The sequence below is a fragment of the Salvelinus sp. IW2-2015 genome, linkage group LG4p, assembly GCF_002910315.2.
Source record: "Salvelinus sp. IW2-2015 linkage group LG4p, ASM291031v2, whole genome shotgun sequence".
In the NCBI taxonomy this organism is placed as follows: Eukaryota; Metazoa; Chordata; class Actinopteri; order Salmoniformes; family Salmonidae; genus Salvelinus; species Salvelinus sp. IW2-2015.
In genome coordinates, this window is record NC_036841.1 from 15184048 (window position 1) to 15207918 (window position 23871).

At 43.6% G+C, this 23871-nt stretch overlaps 1 protein-coding gene and 1 long non-coding RNA gene across 5 annotated transcripts; both read right to left on the reverse strand.

Moving 5' to 3' along the window:
* Positions 1 to 284: 284 nt before the first annotated feature.
* Positions 285 to 4404, reverse strand: LOC111957702 (uncharacterized). The gene is made up of 3 exons (XR_002876434.2): positions 4375 to 4404; positions 4143 to 4204; positions 285 to 3969 (listed from the first exon to the last, which is right to left on the reverse strand). It is a non-coding gene; the product is annotated as an uncharacterized lncRNA (long non-coding RNA).
* A 6210-nt stretch (positions 4405 to 10614) lies between these two features.
* On the reverse strand, positions 10615 to 23516 carry nlrx1 (NLR family member X1). Of its 4 annotated transcripts, none has more exons than XM_023982625.2 (10): positions 23239 to 23516; positions 16832 to 16915; positions 16593 to 16704; positions 16375 to 16426; positions 15888 to 15997; positions 14862 to 15490; positions 13191 to 14620; positions 12268 to 12354; positions 11650 to 11901; positions 10615 to 11354 (listed from the first exon to the last, which is right to left on the reverse strand). In XM_023982625.2, exons 3-10 carry the CDS (start codon positions 16690 to 16692, stop codon positions 10994 to 10996), a joined length of 3021 nt encoding a protein of 1006 aa, XP_023838393.1. In that variant the 5' UTR covers positions 16693 to 16704; positions 16832 to 16915; positions 23239 to 23516; the 3' UTR covers positions 10615 to 10993. The 4 variants fall into 4 exon arrangements, with proteins under 4 accessions (XP_023838393.1, XP_023838394.1, XP_023838395.1 ...); XM_023982626.2 differs by lacking the exon at positions 23239 to 23516 and adding an exon at positions 17262 to 17385; XM_023982627.2 differs by lacking the exon at positions 23239 to 23516 and having other exon boundaries at positions 16593 to 16713; positions 16832 to 16917.
* Between the last annotated feature and the right edge of the window lie 355 nt (positions 23517 to 23871).

Consider the following 23871-nt stretch of genomic DNA (forward strand, 5'->3'; position numbering starts at 1 on the left):
GAGGGTAAGTGGTGCTGTGATGTGCGTAATTGTGCCGGATCCCAATGGTCGCATATCCAGGGCTTGGACAGGAAAAGGAGAGGAGAGCGGGTATGCAGTTAAGTTCAGGGAGGAGGCGAGGGCCTGGTCGAAAAAGTTCCCTGCGGCACCGGAGTCCACTACAACTGTAGAGAAAACACTTGAGGGAGAGCCAGCGAAATGGGAACCAAAAAGAGTTTGGCGGAAAACGATGATAATGGAATACTTACGCGGAACGCCAGCTCATTCCATCCACTGGAGGAGGAAGCCACGGCTTTCCGATGGAGTGCCATCATACTCTCCAGAAGGGACAGTCGTGCATCGCTGACCTGGGCGGATGGCTGGGGGACTGGCTCACTGTGACGACCCGTGGTAGGAGACCCTCCGTCAGAGGTATGGACAACCTCGCTGGTGGTGTGAAGAACGTTAGAGGACCTCCTTCATGGTCGTACCCAGTAGAGCCAGCTGGTCGTAGTGTTGGTGGAGTAGATGACCTTGTTCCTCGACCATCTGGAAGATGGTGTAATCGTCTGCTGCTTCCATCATTTCTGAGGCAGTATTCTCTAATGTATACACAGATTCAGGAAGCAGTTGCAGAAGGTTTAATAATAATAAAGACGAAAATACAAAACAGGAGACGCTTACTGAATGTAATCGAAACCAATACTTCCTGATGACTGAGGCTACAGAGGGCTATATGAAGGGAGAGTAATCAGTGTGGTGATGAAGTCCAGGTGTGCTTAACGATGAGGGGCGGGTGTGCGCAATGATGGTTGCGAGGTGCGCGCAATGTGGTTTGCCAGGACCGCTAGTTAGTAGACCGCCAACGTCGAGAGCCGGAGGGAGCAGGAGTGACAATAACATACATTTTAGAACTTGAACGCGCATGCGTGGGCACACATAGGAGGTCCCGTGAAAAACCAGCCTGCCTATGGTGGAAATCAAAGGCCCGTCAACTGATTCGTTCTAGCAAGATACAAAATTACCTGCACGTTGTGTCACAGTAAAAGAGTGGCACATTCTACTCAGGAGCACTTCTAGTTTCCAAATCCACAGAATTTACACTCAGAGGAGCGTTGCTGCTCATTTGGCGGCCCTTTTAGAGTGGACCATCAGCATAAATCCAATAATTGTTTTGTACTTAAAGACTCATCTTCTTATGGGTGTTTCCCAGCAGTTTGGGATTTGTTAGTATTTTGTATCAGGGGTGAGTTCTTGTCACCTCCCGAGTGGCGCAGTGGTCTAAGGCAGTGCTAGCTGTGCAACTAGAGATTCTGGGTTAGAGTCCAGGCCCTGTCGCAGCCAGCCGCGACCGGGAGACCCATGGGGCGGCACACAATTGGCCCAGCGTCGTCCGGGTTAAGGGAGGGTTTGGCCGGCAGGGATGTCCTTGTCCCATCGCGCACTAGCGACTCCTGTGGCGGGCCGGGCGCAGTGCACGCTGACACGGTTGCCAGGTGTACGGCGTTTCCTCCGACACATTGGTGCGGCTGGCTGGCTTCCGGGTTAAGTGGGCATTGTGTCAAGAAGCAGTGCTGCTTCGTTGGGTTGTGTTTCGGAGGACCACGGCTCTTGACCTTCGCCTCTCCCGAGTCCGTACGGGAGTTGCAGCGATGAGACGAGACTGTAACTACCAATTGGGGAGAAAAAAAGGGGTAAAAAATACACACAAAAAAAGTGTGAGTTCTTGTTCAAGCTGCATTCTACCACACCTGATTCTACTAATTATCTTATTAGTAGAAACGTGCATGCTAGAACTGGGCTCGAACAAAGACCTGTGGGTCCTTAAGAGCAGGTTGGACCAGCCCTGATTTAATAAGTACTAGTTCATAAGTCTGATTATTGTAGGTTTGGCTTTAAATCGTTTTTTAAAATACATTTCAGTGTAACTAGTTGAGTTATTGTTAATGATATGTATTTCCAGGAGCTTGCCCGATTGTTTCTAAACACGATCAGGGAAGTTCCTTTTTCAGTTTCTCCAACATTGGCTTAAATTAGTTTCTGTGTTGTTTTTTTCTTCTTCTTCCCCCTGGAAAATAGGTATTTCAAAGTAGCGTCAAATAAATACTGGCGTTGACATTATTTCTGTTTCCATGTGTCATTACTTTGTCTTTACTACATTACAACTTACCTTCAGTTATGTTCATCGGCAACTCACTGAAGGCGCATGGCCAGCTCTATGCGTTGAATAGCAGTTTTATGCAACTTTTCCACAGACTAAGGGCCACTATAATAGCAGAAGTTGTATACAGTGCAATATGTACAGTATATTCAATGTAACACTGAACGCTTCCACCCATTTCCACCCATTTCTATTATTCAGGATTTTAAACGGTCACTAGATGGTGTAGTTGTTCAAAGTGAAATGTTTTCATGAATATGTTTCTCTTAATCGTGTTAATTTTCTTATATACGCAACATGACCAAAAGTATATGAACACCTACTCGTCAAACATCTCATTCCAAAATCATGGGCATTAATATGGAGTTGGTCCCCCCTTTGCTGCTATAAAAGCCTCCACTCTTCTGGGAAGGCTTTTCACTAGATGTAACATTGCTGGGCAGAAATGTTACGAACTGACTTCTTGGAAAGGTGGCATCCTATGACAGTGCCACATTGAAAGTCACTGAACTCTTCAGTATGGGCCATTCTACATCCAATGTTTGTCTATGGAGATTGCATGGCGGTGTGCTCGATTGTGTACACCTGTCAGCACCGGATGTGGCTGAAATAGCCAAATCCACTCATTTGAAGTGGTGTCCACATACTTTTGGTCATGTAGTGTACTGTACATTGAGCTAGTTTTATGCAATTGTATGGCTGTATGTCAAGTACTTAATGATAGATCTTTAAACTTTGTACACCTCCTTGAATCATCACATGCAATAATTATCATAGATTCTCAACTGAGCCACACTATTGTTTTTCCCATCTTATTTAGTTTATCTTGATTTCACCTTAGAATAAACCTAAACTTCATTATCCCTTTCTCACACACATGTGATATCAATAATTTAAACGGTGTGCAATCTACTCTGCAAATCCTATTTTGCAAGAAGCAGGTCCTCAGCATAGCTCTATCGGTAATAGTCCTCGAAAATAAGACGTGGGAGATGTGTAGAGAAGGGATTAAATCCTCTGATATGTTTCAGATGGAAGCAGACTCACCATGGCTATGCCCCAAATGGCACCCTTTTCCCTACGTAGTGCAATACTTTTGACCAGAGCCCTATGGGTCGTTGTCACATGCGCCGAATACAAAAGGTGTAGACTTTCTCGTGAAATGCTTACTCATGAGCTCTTTCTCAACAAAGCAGAGTTAAAAAGTATGAAAAAATTATCAAATAAGAAAAATATGAAATTATAACACAATATACACTACCGACAACGCTTTGAAGAATCCTTTTTGATTCCAGGTAGAACACCTTGTCCGAGCCAGAACAGCCCATAGGGCAGGAGCCTGTTTACGTAGCGCAGGGCAGCTTGATGAGCATGTACACCACCTGGACAGGACGCTAGTCTTTCACATTGAAGCCACATATTGTACATTTTGAAAAATGTGGCTCATTTTCAAATGAAAGCGAAGCAGAGGACACTGTTGGAGACCTTGTTAGAGAAGAGGTTCGCTCAGGTCTCTTAAAGTCTGGTTCTGCCCCACGTGATGTATTAGACCCACATTACTTACAGAACTCAAATCTGTGTGCCAAAGCTTTTAAGAAACGTGTGCACAATGATTCCACTTTCATAACGGGACGTCTGGTTCTCCCCCTGGGGAACTCCATGTCGTCGACAAAGTCCTCATTGACCTCCAGCACACGGTCCCCGTCCTTGAGCCCACTGAGCTCTGCAGGACTCCACGGATCCAGCTGGCGGACAACATAGCCCCGGCAGCTCCTCTCCATACGCAGATAGAAGCCAAAACTCTGGCTCTGTAGGGCTCGGGTCTGGCTCTGGAGGGCAAGACAAAACACTGCCATTGACATAGGATGGGCGTTGTGCGTGGACACCTAAAGAAGTCAGGCTTATCTTGATTATATGATTGATGAAGTAATGTTAATCAGACCATCTTCCATGCATTGGAAAATGATAGATCATTTTGGATCTGTTCGTTCTCAAACCTTACCAGGGTCCTCCGAGATGACTAAAGCTGGATTGTCGATCCCCTCTTTCGGATTGAAGTTGAATCTTCGAGTGAGGAAAATGAAAAAGTCAAAGTTGAAACATGAAGTGGCATTAAGGATGCCCAAAATGTTTAATAATGACAAATTCGCTAATGTTCTATTTTGTATTACGCACGTTGTCTCTAGTCCAATTTGTAGCCATCAAAACAAAAAAACTATGATCACTCCTCTTACCGTGGAAATTCCATTGCATCCTCAAGACCTAGAATGACAGAAAAAAGATAGTGACAAAAATCACTCAAGTTTATTTTCTCTGCAGTAATGATTCCAGGAATTACCTGTATGTCCTTGATCCAAACATCCAGGTTACTCATCTTCAACTGAGATGCAGTGCCTTCAGAAAGTACTCACACCCCTTGACTTTTTCCACATTTTGTTGTGTTACAGCCTAAATTTAAAATGGATTAAATAAATAAAAAATGTCACTGGCCTACTTACATTACCCCATACAGTTGTGGCCAAAAGTTTTGAAAATGACAAAAATATGAATTTTCACAAAGTCTGCTGCCTCAGTTTGTATGATGGCAATTTGCCATGTTATGAAGAGTGATCAGATGAATTGCAATTAATTGCAAAGTCCCTCTTTGACATGCAAATGAACTGAATCCCCCCAAAAGATTTCCACTGCATTTCAGCCCTGCCACAAAAGGACCAGCTGACATCATGTCAGTGATTCTCTCGTCCACCTCTACGCAGACGACACCATTCTATATACTTCCGGCCCTTCCTTGGACACTGTACTATCTAACCTCCAAACGAGCTTCAATGCCATACAACACTCCTTCCGTGGCCTCCAACTGCTCTTTAAACGTAGTAAAACCAAATTGCTTTTCAACCGTTCGCTGCCTGCACCCGCACGCCCGACTAGATCACCACCCTGGACGGTTCCGACCAGAATATGTGGACATCTATAAGTACCTAGGTGTCTGGCTAGACTGCAAACTCTCCTTCCAGACTCATATCAAACATCTCCAATCCAAAATCAAAGCAAGAATCGGCTTTCTATTCCGCAACAAAGCCTCCTTCACTCACGCCGCCAAACTTACCCTAGTAAAACTGACTATCCTACCGATCCTCGACTTCGGCGATGTCATCTACAAAATAGCTTCCATACTCTACTCAGCAAACTGGATGCTTACACAGTGCCATTTGTTTTGTACTAAAGCACCTTATACGACCCACCACTGCGACCTGTATGCCCTAGTCGGCTGCCTCGCTACATGTTCGCGTCACCACTGGCCCCAGGTCATCTACAAGGCTATGCAGGTAAAGTGCCCTTATCTCAGTTCACTGGTCACGATGGCTACACCCACCGCAAAACGCGCTCCAGCAGGTGTATCTCACTGATCATCCCTAAAGCCAAAACCTCATTTGACGCCTTTCCTTCCAGTTCTCGCTGCCTGCGACTGGAACGAATTGCAAAAATCTCTGAAGTTGGAGACTTTTATCTCCCTCAACAACTTTAAAAATCGCTATCCGAGCAGCTAACCGATCGCTGCAGCTGTACATAGTCCATCTGTAAACTACCCACCCAATTTACCTACCTCACCCCCCATACTGCTTTTATTTATTTACTTTTCTGCTCTTTTGCACACCAGTATCTCTTCTTGCACATGATCATCTGATGATTTATCACTCCAGTGTTAATCTGCTAAATTGTAATTATTCGATTTATTGCCTACCTCATGCCTTTTGCACACATTGTATATAGATTCTCTTTTTTTTCTACCATGTTATTGACTTGTTTATTGTTTACTCCATGTGTAACTCTGTGTTGTCTGTTCACACTGCTATGCTTTATCTTGGCAGTCGCAGTTGAAATGAGAAATTGTTCTCAACTAGCCTACCTGGTTAAATAAAGGTGAAAAAAAATAAAAATAAAAACACAGGTGTGAGTGTTGACGAGGACAAGGTGGAGATCACTCTGTCATGCTGATTGGAGTTCGAATAACAGACTGAAGCTTCAAAAGGAGAGGTGGTGCTTGGAATCATTGTCTTCCTCTGTCAGTCATGGTTACCTGACAGGAACAAGTGCCGTCATCATTGCTTTGCCAAAAAAGGGCTTCACAGGCAAGGATATTGCTGCCAGAAGATTGCACCTAAATCAACCATTTGTCGGATCATCAAGAACTTCAAGGACAGCAGTTCAATTGTTGTGAAGAAGGCTTCAGGCGCCCAAGAAAGTCCAGCAAGTGCCAGGACCGTCTCCTGAGGTGGATTCAGCTGTGGGATCGGGGCACCACCAGTACAGAGCTTGCTCAGGAATGGCAGCAGGCAGTGTGAGTGCATCTGCACGCACAGTGAGGCAAAGACTTTTGGAGGATGGCCTGGTGTCAAGAAGGGCAGCAAAGAAGCCACTTCTCTCCAGGGAAAACATCAGGGACAGACTGATATTCGCAAAAGGTACAGAAATTGGACTGCTGAGGACTGGGGTAAAGTCATTTTCTCTGATGAATCCCCTTTCCAATTGTTTGGGGCATCTGGAAAAAAGTTTGTCCGGAAAGACAAAGTGAGCGCTACCATCAGTCCTGTGTCATGCCAACAGTAAAGCATTCTGAGACCATTCATGTGTGGGGTTGCTTCTCAGCCAAGGGAGTGGGCTCTCTCACAATTTTGCCTAAGAACACAGCCATGAATAAAGAATGGTACCAACACATCCTCCGAGAGCAACTTCTCCCAACCATCCAGGACAGTTTGGTGACGAACAATGCCTTTTCCAGCATGATGGACACCTTGCCATAAGGCAAAAGTGATAATAAGTGGCTGGGGAACAAAACATCGATATTTTGGGCTCATGGCCAGGAAATCCCCAGACCTTAATCCCATTGAGAACTTGTGGTCAATCCTCAAGAGGCGGGTGGACAAACAAAATCCCACAAATTCTGACAAACTCACAGCATTGATTATGCAAGAATGGGCTGCCATCAGTCAGGATTTGGCCCAGAATTTAATTGACAGCATGCCAGGGCGGATTGCAGAGGTCTTGAAAAAAGGGTCAACACTGCAATATTGACTCTTGCATCAACTTCATGTAATTGTCAATAAAAGCCTTTGACACTTATGAAATGCTTGTAATTATACCTCAGTATTCACAATCTTAAGTAACATCTGACAAAAATATCTAAAGACACTGAAGCAGCAAACGTTGTGGAAATTCATATTTGTGTCATTCTCAAAACTTTTGGCCACAACTGTACATACCCCATGACCCGTGACAAACAAATTGCAACACAATCCTCATAAGTTAGTAAAGTCCGAAGTCTTTATTGAAATACCAGCCAATTGAGATGCTGTACAGTGGAGTTGAGAGAAATGATCAAGTTTGTCATATAGCATATGGATGACTTTACTGTAATGAAGGTGTATATATATCAGGCATTATATTATTAAAGGTTCAATGCAGCTGTTTTTAAAAATCTCAATATCAAATAATTAGTAAGTATTCACACCTTTGATATGGCAAACCTAAATAGGTTTAGGAGTGAATAGTTGCTTAACAAGTCAAATAATATGTTGCATGCAATAATAGTGTTTAACATGATTTTTGAATGACTACCTCATCTCTGTACCCCATACATACAATTATTTGTAAGGTCAGAAAGTTTCAGATTTTTGCAATGTTACGTAGATGGAAAAAAGCTATCCTTGAAATAGTCTTGATATGTTCGTCAAAAGAGAGATCAGGGTACAGAGTAATGCCGAGGTCCTTCAGTTTGATTTGTTATGACTGTACAACCATTCAAGCTAAATCCTAGAGGAAAACCTGGTTAAGTCAGCTTTCCACCAGACACTGGGAGTTGTATTCACCTTTCAGCAGGACAATAACCTAAAACACAAGTTCAAATCTACACTGGAGTTGCTTACCAAGAAGACGGTGAATGTTTTGAGTGGCCGAGTTAGGTTTTGACTTAAATCTACTTGAAAATCTATGGCAAGACCTGAAAATGGTTGTCTAGCAATGATCAACAACCAATTTGACAGAGCTTGAAGAATTTTGAAAATAATAATGTGCAAATGTTGCACAATCCAGGTGTGGAAAGCTCTTCTAGACTTACCTAGAAAGACTCACAGATGTAATCACTCCAAAGGTTTTTTTTACAAAGTATTGACTTAGGGATGTAAATGAGATATTTCTCTATTTTATTTTCAAAAATTGTGAAAATAATTTAAAAACATGTTTTAACTCTGTCATTATGAGGTATTGTGTGTAGATGGGTGCGAAAAAATATATATTTCATCTATTATGAATTCAGGCTGTAACACAACAAAATATGGAAAAAGTCACGGGGTTTGAATACTTTCTGAAGGCACTGTATGTTCCCACGGCCCTGTCCGGATGCATGAGCATCACTGGGCAGTCACAGGGGATCATTATCTCAAAGATTTCATGTGAGGACCCGTGTCCCAATATAGCATTTGATAGGCACAGTCAAGTCCATTCATTACTTATTACTGTAATGTCATTTGAAGATTTGGCTCCATCTTTCATCATGAATATCCTAACCTGGCTTAGTGACTATTATTAGGAGGAGGATACTCACACGCCACAGCATGCCAGCCCTTATACAAACGTTTCTCACTTGTATGCATCATTCATCCCTTCTCTTCCTGCTCGACTGTTGCACACACCATACACACACACACACATACCTACATTCAATCTCTTGGCAAGGAGATGTCTGTGCAGTCTGTCAGGTTGTTAGTGGTGATATCTGCAGTGTCATGTTCCTAGCTATCTGCTGACTGTCATTATTATATCTGTGGAGGGACCGGACAGCTTTTATCACAGGGTCCTTTTATTAAAGGAATGCTGCCTTTTTTCATTCTCTATTTTCGGTAGACCTAGCAAGGACTGCCCATGTTGTATGTTGACTATCAACATGTTTGTTTTGGATACAGCAGTCAATGTAGGCTAGCATATTCATGTAGGCTGATGGGGTTAGCGGTTCAGAATTCATTATTCATCCAAAAAAACGCTCAAACGTATAATCCAGTCATTTTCATTTTAAAATCAAACTTGTTACTTCGTAAAAGGTAGAGACATTCATTTCCAGCACTGTCACATAACACAGAAGGCTACATTTTAATCACTAATGATTAAACACACTTTAGAACACACTCACACTGACTCAAAGAGAGAATGCATGTCAGAATATACCTATAATCTATATATACCTATATTGTAACGTAAAATGCTATTTGAATATACAAAACTCTTATGTACTCATTCGATTTCTGAAGCAAGACCAGCCTAGAAGCACGTCTGTGTCTTAACAATGGAGACTGGTCTTGAGAAAAGGCTTTGGGCCAAAACGTATATACATTATATCTCTTGTCCGTGTTGTGACTAGACGTAGAAAAACAGACTTTTACCTGTGGTGTACCTCATGGCTTCTGTCTGTCCTTGTGCCTGGACGACCTCCTGGCTGCCTGAGGTTGTGTGGAGGTGCAAGGGACACAGCACATTGGGACGTTAAGATTCCTCTGTTTTGTCAGCATTCGAGATGGTAACTCCTTCTTCCTCCACCATAACACTAGGTCTCCTAGGCTTAATGTTTAGCTAACCTGTGACCAGACCTGGTAACCCATCAGAGCACTAAACACTCCCCAGGTTTCTTAGATGTGTTGTTATACAATGGTTTACGAGCTTGAACAACTCGAGTTGATACCAACAAGTTGAATGTATTGACTATACTGTCGATGTAAGGCCATTGGGGTCATGAGTGCTACACTGCAGGTGAAATAATGGTTGATTATGGGCACAATGAGACTAAAACAGCAATGAGCCTATCTGGAAATACTATGAGGATCTAGGTTAGGGTTATGGTTTAAATGTGTTGGTGTGGGGACCTTGAGTACATTATTGTCCATTCTAAACCCGATGTAATGAATTTCAAAATAGACTTACCGTAATGACATTTGATTTGGTCTTTTTAATTTAAATTAATTGAATCAAAGCGCACATACAACAGATTCACATTGCTCCTCTATCCTGTGCTAGAGCAAAACAGTCTAAAAGTCTATCATTTCCAATACAAGCACTGAATAACCTATTCAATTCTATCACACAAAATAGTATCCAATACAAATGAATGAAGGACAACCTTCAAGTACATCAATAGGTAAACTGCTATGAAAAAAATAAAATAATTGAGTAAGCAAATTGTTTGATGCAGCACAGCAGACAGCCTGCTATTTAAAAAATCTAAATGTTTTTAAGTCCCATGAGGACATGGAAGCCATTGCTTTGAGCATTTCATCTAGTAAAGGTAATAGAAAAGTGTTGCAACCAATGGCTTTCGACAGTACATGCAACACTAGATGTATTTAAGTATCAATCCATGTTGACTTTATCAACTGATTGTTCCTATTAAAAACAGAAAAACACTTCATAATAAACACAAACGGAACGCATTTCCTTTTAAACCTACCTGAACATATTTATTCAACACGAACAGACGTCCCCAAGCAAAAAATAGGGAGAAAATACAAGATACTACACATTTTGCACACAGGTACATAAGGAGGCCCAAAACAAATATGGCTATGTGCATAATTCTGCATAACTGATTATGCAACACATTCCTACGTAGTCTTGAAAAGGACACTTTCCGTTTCATACCATTTCATATTTGATTCAATTCATTTTTGCATAGATTTGGCTGTCCCACTTCTCACTTGCTACATTTCTTCAAGGCGATGGATACGTGGGTTTATGCTCTGGTTGAAAGACTGGAAGACTGGAACATCATGGCTCATGATAAAAATAAAAAACGCAGACATTGCTTGAACATTACTTGGTACTCCCACCGGTCCTCGTCGGGATGTCCTTCTGAAGCATCTGCAGCGTCTGCCTGACGCCCTTCTCCACCCTGCGGAAGTGCATCTTTTTCCAGAAGCTTGGTGCCTGCTTCCTACCCCACTCCAGGTCTCGGAGGAAGATCTGCAGCTGTTCCCTGACGCGTTCGCGCTCCCAGGACGAGGCGTTCTTACGGATGACGCTCAGAATGGGGTGCCAGTCCTCCGAGATGTTCGAGCCCTCGGTGACCGAGGCCAGCACCTTCACGCGCCGCCCCGTGCCGCCCTGCTCCGGCGGGACTCCTCGCACGTACAAGGACTGCTTCCCCACATTGCTGAGAGGATTCAGGTACAAGCTGTCGAACACAATGGAATAGATGTATACACATAACCTACATATAGACACATTCAAACGCCACTTCATACAAAGACGATGCATAATAAGTGCATGATGAAAAGAAAATAGCCTAAATAAAAGTATCATAGAAACCATAGTGGTCGAGTCATGCAAGTTCATTTTTTGTGTGTATATAGGAGTCTGCAACTGTTGGCCCACGAGCTAAATCTGGCCCCCACAGAACAATTTACTGCCCCGCCTAACCCCATATACTGTAATTCCAGGACATGTGGGTACGGTGCTGCTTAGCTTACTGCACAGTGTGGATGCTGGGGTGCTCTCTGCAGGCGTCCACCAGGGTCAGAGCAGCGTTGTCCCCGATGTTGTTGTAGGCCACGTTGAGCTCCTGCAGGCCCGTGTGATGGTTGAGCCTCTCGGCCAGCTCGCAGGCCCCCTTATCGCCCATGCCCGTGTGCATCAGGGACAGCTGTCTGAGAGACTGGTTCCCTAGCAGGGCGTCCAGCAGACAGCGAGCCCCGGACTCTGACAGCGGATTATCACACAGGCTACAGAGGGACAGTCGCAGGGCACTGTATCAGCATTCAGACTGGACAGGTGAAGGCTGGTTGAAGCAGCATGTCTGTTAGTTCGACATTAGACCAACCCTCATTTGGACAATGTGGGAGTTTTACATACAGTACATCTCTTATTTGAAGTGTAAAGTGAGCAAATTCTCAAATGAGAGAAATTGTCCCTTTCTGACCAAAGCAAATAAATATGGCAATATTTACTGATAAAGTATTAGTTATCATACTTAAGGTAAGTGGTACATTCCATTGATGAGTTAATTTTTTATTATTACCAATACCTACCTTTTTGAGCCATAGAAAAGGCAATAAGGCCATAAGCTTGGTAAAGAGTCAGCGTCTTACTGTAGAGATCTAATAGTACTGTTGGGGTCAAGTAGTAGATCTCTCAGGAGAATGCAGGACTCAGGACCCAGGCTATTAAACTGGAGACTGAAGACAACGGAGGAAAAAAAGCATACACAGCTATCACAAACACACGCCCACACACATGCGTTAGCCTGCAATCCACGAACCTCAGGTACTGTCAATAGAGCAACTATTAAATACAAAAGATTGAACACAGATTACACTCCTTTTAAACTTGTGAACTCCAGATTAAAAAAGACATTGAACACAGATTAAACTCCATGTTGCAATTCTTAATGAAGTAACACCATGCTTCTTTTTTTTTTTACAACCACAACCAAAAAGCAGGCCAGACTGAATAACCTGATAACACTAAAATAGATAAAGGATATATTATGGGTAATAAAGTCTCCCTTTACTACCAATGCTCCTTCCTTTAATAGCATGAAAATACCCTGTTCTCAATGCCCACAGGGAGTACACTTTTTATGCAGCAAGTCAAACATATTTAGGCTATAATACCATGAATGAACCCATGAATGTTACTTGAAGAATCAAGTTAGGGACCTGATATGTCACTTGGCAGTTAATGATTTTAAGGCCTCCCTCGCAAACATTATCTAGCAATAAAAGCCAAAAAGGCTAATATTTGGAGTGTTAAGGCTTTGGGTCCACTTAGATATTCCACCTGTATTCTGAAAATGATAACATAATTCAATGAGGTGAACCGAGGGTATATGTAACGTAGTAGGTAAAAATACACTAGTAATATTACCTTTTTACTGTGGTAGGTAGTGACTGTTACCATGGACAGATACAAGAGGTCAATCTTGTGAGAACTTTGTAAAAAAAATAATAAATAGATCCTAACAAAAAAAAGTTTACTTGACTAAAGGCCCACAAATCAAACCTTCTCTCACTTGAGGTTGTGCGTGTGGCGGAAGGCGGGCCACAGCATGGTCAGCAGGTCGTTGGTCAGGTGACAGGAAGAAAGGTCCAGCTCCTCCAGGTGGTACCTCGTGGGTGCGCAGGCCAGCACAGAGCTCAGGACAAAGCATTTGAGGGGAGTCATGCGCACGGTGGACAGCTTGATGCTGCGGATGGAGAGCAGGACCTCTGCCGTGAGCCGGGGATTCTGGAACTCGTAGAGGAGCACCAGCAGGTCCATGAGCTCCTCAGGGGGCTGCCACTTCACGATCTCCGCCGCCAAGTGCCTCTTGAGGGTCCGTGTGATCTGAGCCACCGTGGTGCTCTTGATGCTGCAGCCCAGCTGCTCCAGCAGAACCCGGTTTTCGTAGTGAAGCAGGCCGCCCATGAAGATAGGGTAGAGCTCGAAGGCCCGGCTGTCCAGGCGCTCCTGAGGCTGGGGGCCGTGAACTCCCAGCAGGCTCTGCTCCACTTGGTCCAGCACGTCCTCGTTGAAGCTGTCCTCGCTGCGGAACATCTCTGCCGCCATGGTGCGGGCGATGCGGCCCTTGCTGCGGCTGCTGATCTTTTCAAACAGGCTGGGAAAGAGCTTGAGCAGGTTGAAAACAGCAAAGACCCTGAGGGGGATGAACTTGGAGAGGATGCTGATGAGGGTGTTGACATCTTCGCCCACTTGGCCGATGACCACGGTCACCTCTTTGCTCAGTTTCTCCAGAGCCGTCTTGTTCTCGCCGAGGACGACGTACAGGGCAGCCAGGTACTCTTGCATGGCAGGAATGGCAAACACGTAGCGCTTCTCCTTTTCATCAAGCTCTGACCCTTTGGTCTCGACGCAGGGCACCAGGAAGAAGTCGAGGACGTCAGTGCGGAACACGGCCAGCTGACGCAGTTCCTCATCTGTTTTGGTCTTACCCCCCACAAACTGTTCCAGTTCCTCCTCGGAGAAGGAAGTGCGCTTTTTGGAGACGCCGTCAAAGGCCAGTTTGCCCACAGTGCGGACTACATAGAGCATCAATGAGTTCTGGTCATCTGGAGAAGATACAGCCCCACCCATGTCCAGCACCTCCCCTCCAAAGTTGAGTCTCAGAAAGCTGGTATAGATACCAGTTAGCGTACGTATGGGTGCCTGTGCGTCGGTGAAATGTAAAAAGTGGAGGATGGCACAAGTCAGCCAGCAATAGGAAGGTAAAAAGCAGGCGGCCGCCAACTGGCTCTCCCTCTGTAGGTTGAGGTAAAGCAGCTCGATGAGGGAGTGGGCCTCCTGGTTTATTGGCTTCTCTCCAATCTGTTGCAGCAGTCGGCTTGTGAAGTATGCGCGCTGGCGATCTGGGTCATTAAAGCCATATATCTGTGCGTAGCGTTTCACATACTTTGTAGGGATGTGGTCAAGGGCAGACAACCTGGTAGTGACCAAAATACTGGCCTAAAAAAAATTGAGTTCAATTATCAATACATGTACATTACTAAAAATGTTTCATCACAACTTACTGGGGTTGGAAATAGACATACTGAACCTGATTGAAGTTGATAACCTTGAATGGTAACATACTGTATTTTTCTGTTTGACTTTATGGCAGCATCTGCATTGCTCAAACAGCACTTTCCTTAGCACACAGCACATTTTACTGTATGTAACTAACTAAATGTAGGTTGTGGGCCCTTACCTCAGGCAGCAGGTACTTTCTGAGCAGGTTCACCACCACTGCCCCGGAGGGGAGGGCCTCGTTGGGGTCGCTGCACAGCTCTGTGGCGCTAATGCGGAAGTCCAGTTTCATCTTCTCCATGCCGTTAAACAGAAACAGCACATCCTTGGCCTGGTCGCTCTCTCCACTCAGCATGGGGATCTTTTTCAGGTGCAGGTATTTCCTGCTGACTAGGTCTCTCAGAGATGTGGACTTGGATAACTGGGAGAGGTCCTCGCAGGAGAAGGGCACCAGTAGTTTGAACTGGGTCAAAGTGAGCCCGGCACACCAGTCTAGAACCAGCTTCCGCACCACTGTGCTCTTCCCTGTCCCGACCGCCCCGTACAGCAGCACGTTAAGGCCCCGCTCCCTGCCTCCTTGCTGAGTGGGCTCAAAGAGCTGCTCCACGGTGACTGAGTCGCTCTGGGGGGCCTGGGATGGCTTGAGGAGGGGGGTGATTAAGGGCCCTTTCCTCTCTTCTGGCTTCCTCTCCAGGATGAGTGGCTCCACGTGCATGGTCTCGGGGGTGAAGTAGCCCCCGAACTGCTTCTCTTCCTGAGGTAGGTGGCTGAACCATAAGGTCAACTTCTTCTTGTGGATCTCAATGGGATCTGTGAAGGAAAGGACCAGTATTTAAACACAGCAATGAACGAACACATTCTCTTGAATTATCAAGACCACCAAGATTACTGAAATACCTATGCCAAAACCTCTCGTTGAAGGATTAGTATGGCCACACATTACCTACAGTAGGATTAACTATCTTCTTATCTATGTAACCACCCTATAACAGACCAGTAAGTACAGAACAGTAAGGAACATGCAGTTATGGAACACTTACCACTTTGCTCTTACTTTTTGTTGCTTTTTAATACTTGTCAGTTTATTGCATACTTATTGTCCTTATAGTTCCTAATACATAGTGGGGACCTACACGACAGACGGTGTGAATTACGAGGACCAGACTTCAACCTTAAGTGATGGGACATATGTACAAACTCGGTTTACCTGTTTGATTATGGACTAGACTGGAGCAAAAAAAACTTGAATGAAATCCACTGGCTGAATAGGAGGAGTATTTCAACCTCCTCCATAGTCCTCCTGGAAGCCTCAGCTGTCTGTGGGGGTGGACACAGAGAGGCTCACTCAACAACACTGACTATTTCTCTACTTACGTGTCACAACAGGTCTCTAGGACACACACACACACACACACAATACTGATCGAGCACTAAGACTAGCACTTTAAGGTTTCCCGGACACAGATTAAGCCTAGTCCAAGACTAAAAAGCAAGCGCAATGGAGTATTGCCATTTAAAAAATGCTTTTTAGTCCAGTATTAGGCTTAATCTGTATCCGGGAAACTGCCCCTATGTGTTGTCTGTCTACACTGTATGTAGGGGTGGAACTGTAAAATGTCAATGCCCGGGTAATGAGTAGTTGGTTTGGTGTTTCTGTCAAATGTGCACGTCTGTAGAAGAGAATGTTGACTCACCTGTGACACGAGCTCATCTTCCTATAAGTGAGGACTCTGCTGAGATTCACATCTGAAGACAAACACAGTCACTACGCCATATAATTCTCAGTGGTTATAAGGAATACATAATACATACAGTATGCTGTAAATATTCCCTCCCTCCCTCACTCAATGTATTACAATTGTTATACAGACATAACAATACTGTTATGCTACACAGACACAGTTTTTCTCACCTCTTTGTAAAATAGAGATGTTAGATTTGGGGAGTACATCATTGAGAGTGCCTCGCCATCTCCTCCTGAGGACCCCTGAGCCGATCCAACACTGCCACATCCTCCTAGTAGGCTTTCAACACTGTCAAAGGAAAGAAAATCAGTCAATGAGCCAATAACTGTCTCCAATTTCATTGATTCATTTGGTTACAAGGAAACAACGTCATTTATTCAGAAGAAAACTTGAATGCATGACTCACCTGTTCCAACTAGTTTACATCTTGAGGAAACGTAAACAGTCTCTGTTTCCCGTGGGTCTTGGTTTACCGTAGTTTAACGTGAACCTGCAACGCAACATGACACTCAACCTAGTGCAGTATATCATATCAATGACCTCCAAAAAGCACAACGTCACCTACTAAGTCAATGACACAGTAAGTGTTTTTGACATTGTCAACACTCTCTTGGTTACATCGAAGCTAAGTAAGTGTTAGTTCCCACTGGGCACAGACGTCAATTCAACGTCTATTCCATGTTGGTTCAACGGAATTTCATCAAAATTATGTGGAAACACTGTTGATTCAACCAATGTGTGCCCAGTAGGTTATCACTCGGGTATTAGCATATTCACACAAATATAATTTCACTAAAAAGCATTCATACACACATGTAGGAAAGGAAACACTATACCCATCCAACCCTATGAAAAGTTTGTCCCAGTCCCAATGTGTTTCCTCTGTGTTCTCTCAGGATCAGACATGTAGCTAATAGGCTAGACTGTGCTGCTCCACTTTCCAGCTGCTTGCTCTTGACTGGCCAGACAAGCTGAGTCATGACAGCAATAAGAGATATGCACTCCTAGAGGCAATGTGAGAGAGGCCTGGAACAGTCTTCTCCCAAACCACCACACCATTCCCCGTGTCCAATCCCTACTCAGCACAGCTAATTTACACTGTGTAAGGCCCTCCCCTTTTTCATTTATCCACCTATCCCTCTCCCACTCTCTTTGGTCCTCCCTCAATGCATGGAATCTTGCCTCTCCTAAGGAAGAGGCAGGTCAACAATTTTGGAACAATTTTGGAACATATGGGCAGTCTATCAGAGGAGGCTTGTGGGAGGAGCTATAGGAGGACGGCTCATTGTAATGTCTGGAATGGAATTAATGGAACGGAATCAAACAAATGGAAACCACATGTTTGACTCGGTTCCATTTATTCATTTCCAGCCATTACAATGAGCCCGTCTTCTTATAGCTCCTACAACCAGCCGCTTCTGCAGTCTGAGTCTATTAATGCACTGGTGTGCCCCATAAGACGTTTACATTATCTGTGTTAAAGGACAAGGTCACAGGGTTGTCATTTCAGCTAAAGCTAGGGTATGGAAAAGTGTCACGTCAAACAGCAGTAACCTAGCCAAAGCCATCTACTACAGCCATCGTTTACCTCTGCAATGTGCAGTGGCGTGTATTCATGGTTGCCAAGGGAAGCCAGGGCTTCCCCAAAACATTTTACTAAGAACAAACTTTTAAAAAGACTAAATAATGTATCTTTTGTCTCTCCTCAATGTGTTTCATAAATGTCGTTCAATTAGCAGGAGTCTGAATGTATCTCACTGGAGAAAGCATCCGAGCGAACGAAACAACGCCCCTCTATCTCAGTATGTGTAGCCCCTCTACCTGATGCTTTCTGGTCATAAACAGTATGACATTGTTACTGCCCGTAGCATTAAATGCAACGGAAGCCAGCGAGCATTTGGCCTCCCTTGATAAAAAAAATAATTAAATAATAGCCAATCAGTGTTGAGCTAAACTAAGTGACCTCAGCTGTGAATGGTCCTGGTGCATCAAAAAAAGAAAAAAGTGTCAAGGGGAGCCAGTTTGGATTTGGCTTCACACCAATCACATCAGAAGCCAAACATCATTGCATCTCGTTGTGTTGTTGCAATCCGGTGGGTGGCTAGCTAAAATTGGCCCATTCCTAAATTAGCCATGGATGGAGAAAGGTATTTGGACTTGTGGTTTTACTTAATTCTCTGCACTGGCTAATGATTATAATGGTGATTGTGATCCAACCACAAATGTATACATTGTGCTCCTGGCCTGTGATGATGGAAGTTCAACATGTAACTAAATGTAGTAGGCCTGGCACATTGTTGCCCATGAAAGGAAGTTAGGCTAGCGAGCAAGCATTTTAGCCTGGTAGCCTAGAACAAAAACTAAAAGCATGTACTGTATGACAGAGTCATAGACCATTTAGGCAACATGAAAGAGGAGGATGGCATTGCTGACTTATCTCAACAATTAGGGTGAATCAAGTTTTTTCTACTTGCAAACACACACAGAAATCAGTACCATGGACAGCCACATCATATTTAGTTTACGTTGATTGGACTAAATAGTGTTTGGTATCTTTTAGTTGTCACTGTATTAATCGAATCACCTATGCTTAGTCTATGTTAAAGTTGAAATGGTGATGGATTAATGGAGGCCGCGCCTGGTTTCTTTGCGACAACTCTCCATGGTTCAAAATCAATAGTTGTTTAGTAGTCTGAAAATAACGGGAAAATGTACTTGCTTGACTATGCTGTAGGGCATGTAACTGTTTGTTACATGCAATATGATTTGTGGACTTAACCAGACAGATGTTTCTCTCCGGTTTTTGCGATGAACCAAAGATATGGTTGAATTTATTCTGCCACTGTGTCTTCTTATTGTCTCAGCCTTAGGCCTATATGAGCAAACAACGCAATTATCACAACACACAGGTTGCAATAATTATGGCTTTTTTCCCCCTGGCTTGCCTACTTTGGTCTTGGCACCTGCGCTCTAGCCAACAGCTCGCAGATACAGCACGGGTAGGCTGTGCAGGTATAGTCTGAGATTATTATGGATAAGGGCAAGAATATTTGTGTTTGTCAAACGGATGTCAAGCATCGATAATCATGTCACCAGAATAACACCCTCGATATTTATTGCAAAGGAGCATCAAGATCACAGTAGACTTCCACCACCCCTGTGATGTTCATTAGGGATGCACGATATATCGGTAGCTAAAAATGCCAACATCGACCTGATGTCTAGTTTAACGCAGATGTGCAAAGCCAATGTCAAAGCTGACTTGCATACCTATTTAACGTAAGTAGATGATGTAATGATGCCACCAAAAATACAGCGCTACACAGAACAAAAGCAGAAAAATACTAAGCGCACACTTCCAAGAACTAAACAAGTTCAAGTCCAGCAGTCATTTGAAAGAGTTAGAACATTTCAGAGAGACAACTCAAAGGCGAAATCCATTAACGCCAAGATAATGGAATTCATTGCCCTTGACAATCAACAGTCCTCTGTCGTGGATGATGTTGGCTTTCGCCGGCTGGTCGAGCCCTGGTACACACTATTTTTCAGATGTTGCCCTACCGGAGTTACACAGTATTGTTGAAACGTACATCCATGAGCTATTTGCTTTGGGCGTCACTGCTATTAGCTTCCCGACTGACATTTGGACCAGCGATGTCAGCCCCATGAGCATGCTGAGTCTGACAGCACCGTGGGTCGACGAGGATTTCGTACTGAGGAAAGCCGTATTGCATGCTCAAGAATGTGCTGGCTCACATATCTGCTGCTGCCATTTCAATGACATTTGAGAACATGTTTGAAACTTGGAAACATGAACACACTCCTAGCACCATTCGAACAACTGACTTGAAAAATAAGCTCATCAGCCTAGTGGTTAGAGCGTTGGACTAGTAACCGAAAGGTTGCAAGTTCAAATCCCCGAGCTGACAAGGTACAAATCTGTCGTTCTGCCCCTGAACAAGGCAGTTAACCCACTGTTCCTAGGCCGTCATTGAAAATAAGAATTTGTTCTTAACTGACTTGCCGAGTTAAATATAGGTCAAATAAAAAATTAATAAAAAACTGCGTCTGCAGCAGACATGACACCCTCTGTTATGGCATTGAAATGCCTGCTCAACAAAACTACCGACACAGACCGTGGGGTTAAACCTTACAAAAGTACTCGAGTCGGTGGCATTCTCGCTGAGCCTCTTTACTGTCTCCACCATGCTCGATGCTAGGTACAAGGACTGCTACTTCGATGCAGACAAGAAACAGGGTTTACGTGAAATGTTACAGACACAGCTGGACAAGATGGAAACGGACACAGTGACAGTGCGCACCGAGGATGAGAGGCCACGGACAGACAGAGCTGAAACTTCACTGCTTGACATGTATGATGAAATCCTGGTTGAGAATGAAACAAATGAACAACGAAACAGCACAGCAAGTAAGTGAAAGAAATAGGTTTTTATTATGTTTTCTGGTAATGGGGACATACGTAAATGCAAACAAAATAACTTTTGGTGTGGTGTGTGTAACCTTTAACTAGGCAAGTCAGTTAAGAACAAATTTTAATTTACAATGACGCTGGGCCAATTGTGCGCCGCCCTATGAGACTCCCAATCACGGCCGGATGTGATACAGCCTGGATTCAAACCAGGGACTGTAGTGAAGCCTCTGAACTGAGATTCAGTGACTTAGACCGCTGCGGCCATGTGTGTGTGTGTTAACTATTGAACTGTACTGGAATGCTTAAAAGGACGCAAAAATGGTAAATATCGGTATTGTTTTTTTGGCAAGGAAAATATTGAATATCACTATCTGCCAAAAATGTCATATCAGTGCATCCCTAATGTTCATAAGTTATTTCATCTGTAGCCTAATAAACTGCATGGTTTTCAGTCATAGTGGGAGGAGGACCACACACCATATCAACACGTTACTCCAAGTGAACTTTGATATGATGGTTATTATATCAATATTTGCACATAAAGGCGTTTCCACTGGCATTTCTCACATAATTAATTTTACAGACACAAAAAGAACAAATTCTGTTGTATCAAAACTAACTGTTTCCATCACTGCTGCCATAATTTTTCAAAATGCTGTATGACTTTACTCGCATAAAAACAGTGGATGGAAACGTGGTTACTGTTTCTTCTTATTGTCTCGCACTTAGGCTTATGTATCATGGTGGCAAGGCATATGAACTAACAGGTTATAGTGGAAACAAGGCTTATGTATCACGGTGGCAAGGCATATGAACTAACAGGTTATAGTGGAAACAACGCAATTATCACAACACATCGGTTGTAATATGGATTATTTTTATGGCTTGGCTTCTCCAGTGATTTTACCCACACACCACTGACAATGTGTTGAGAAAAAAATCCCGCTGTTGATTGGAGCTGCATGGATGCGCTCTACATAAAACCAGCCAACCATACAAACAACCTTCCCTCCCTCTCCCAGACGTCCGCATGGTCCTAAAGCCAGTTAAAATAATCCTTAACTGTATTTGCCTTTTAATCGGGATTGGAATGGTGTGGCCATACACAATTGACGCCCCTGGGAAGGACCAGGAGGAATAAAGCAGAGAAAAAATAAATATAGGTTTGCAATGCATAAACCAAATGCCCCTTTTGCTGTAGGCGGGTACAGTATTTGGTAGCTCTTGAAAACTCAAGGCAGCATTCTGCCTTCTTAGTTTTCAGCAGTTAGCTTCGCCCACGACTGGCTCATGTGAACTACAATTTCGACGCTGCGTTTGAACGTTTAAAAACGTAAATAATCATTGCTTGCAATACCACTTTCGACACATAATGGCCTGTATCTTTCATCAGCGAGAAAGAATCCTTCAAATAAAAAAGATAAACTGCTACAGTTCGTGTTGCACAGATCCATACATGGGTGCCTCCATCCAACTACACTTCTGCACATTTTTTAGTTATGTTTGATTCTCCGAACAGCGGGATATCCTGCAATATTTGGATTTTTATACTTTTTATTCATGGAAATTCACTACTGAGCTGTATTCTAGCTCAGGTGGTCGCCTCCATCTTCAATCTATTTTCTGTAAACAAGCGCTGTAACATGCAATGTAATGGAACTGAGAGTCATGAACAAGGGCATAGTATTTTTTGGGGACACACCCCTAATTTGATTGGCATAGTTCAATGCCCCCTTGCATAGTCATTAAAATGTAAACTGGGTGATAACTCATTTCTTTACAGGAAATATTCTTAGTATCAAGGCATCTGGATATAAACAGAGGGATACTCAGCTTGTCATGAGAGACACTCCAATGAGAGACACTAAGTACAGTAGATAGAACTGCTTCAACGAGCAAAAACGTTAGCCTATATTCTGAATCGTAGGCTATTCCCCAGTTACGCAACAAAACTGTGCCATGCGCACTCCAGCAATTCTGATTTGATACATTGTAGCAATGTGGGCAAGCGAAACAGGCTACATTGTTGCTCAATGAAAGATATGTGCAATGGCGAAATACACATATTCCGTGGCATAAAAAGAGCTCAGTCGACTGGTGACAGTGACAGACAGCCCCAAAAATAAATAAAAAGCACAGTGACAGACAGCCCTGACGACGGTGTCCTTGGAGAGAAAATGTTCCTAGTTAACGTACACGCGTACAAAATAAGTCGCGAAATGAAGCGTAGTCATAGCCAAGTTTGAGGCATAGAACGTTGCTTTTCTAAAAACTGAAACGGTTACCAAAACCTTCTTGACTGAGTCGACGACGTTTAATAGTTTATCATTTTAGCCATTAGATAGCCTAACGTATTCAGAGTTGCTAATGATATCGCTTACCTCTCTTTTCAGAAGAAGTCAGTCATCATAACATACCCGAGATATTTTGTTGACTCGGTCTAGCATCCGGAATGATTTGCCCGTTCTAAAATGCTCGTGCAGAAGAAGAAAATATGACCGCAATAATTTTCATGTGGCGCAAAGTAGGCTAGACCACTTCCTCAGCTGAGCTGACTGTGTACAAATGGTGCTGTCAGTATGTAGCGGCCTGATGCCCATTACCCTTGTGCGAGAAAGCATGGTGAAGCCTACTTTGGCTGGCTGGCAGGCAGCTCTTTAACCCGAGGATATAGTCAAGTCAAGGGTATTGCATCTGGGGTGAAAAATGCATTCTACTATAAATCTCGTTGTAACTTTATAATTTAACATAATACATGTTTCATATTTCTTATTAAAACTGTGAGTCTTGTAAACGAGTTAATGCCAACAAATCCAATAGGCCTACATGCAGTGGCGATTTTACGATGTAAATCTTGGAGGGACAAACAAACAAAATGTTTTTTAGGTGCATGGCAGCAAAGCCACTACGCAGCACAACACTAAACAATACATTCATTGCACTATGACGGTGACAAACGGTACCCACAAACTGTTAGGGCCTACATAAAGCTGTACCAACACCGTAACACTGCT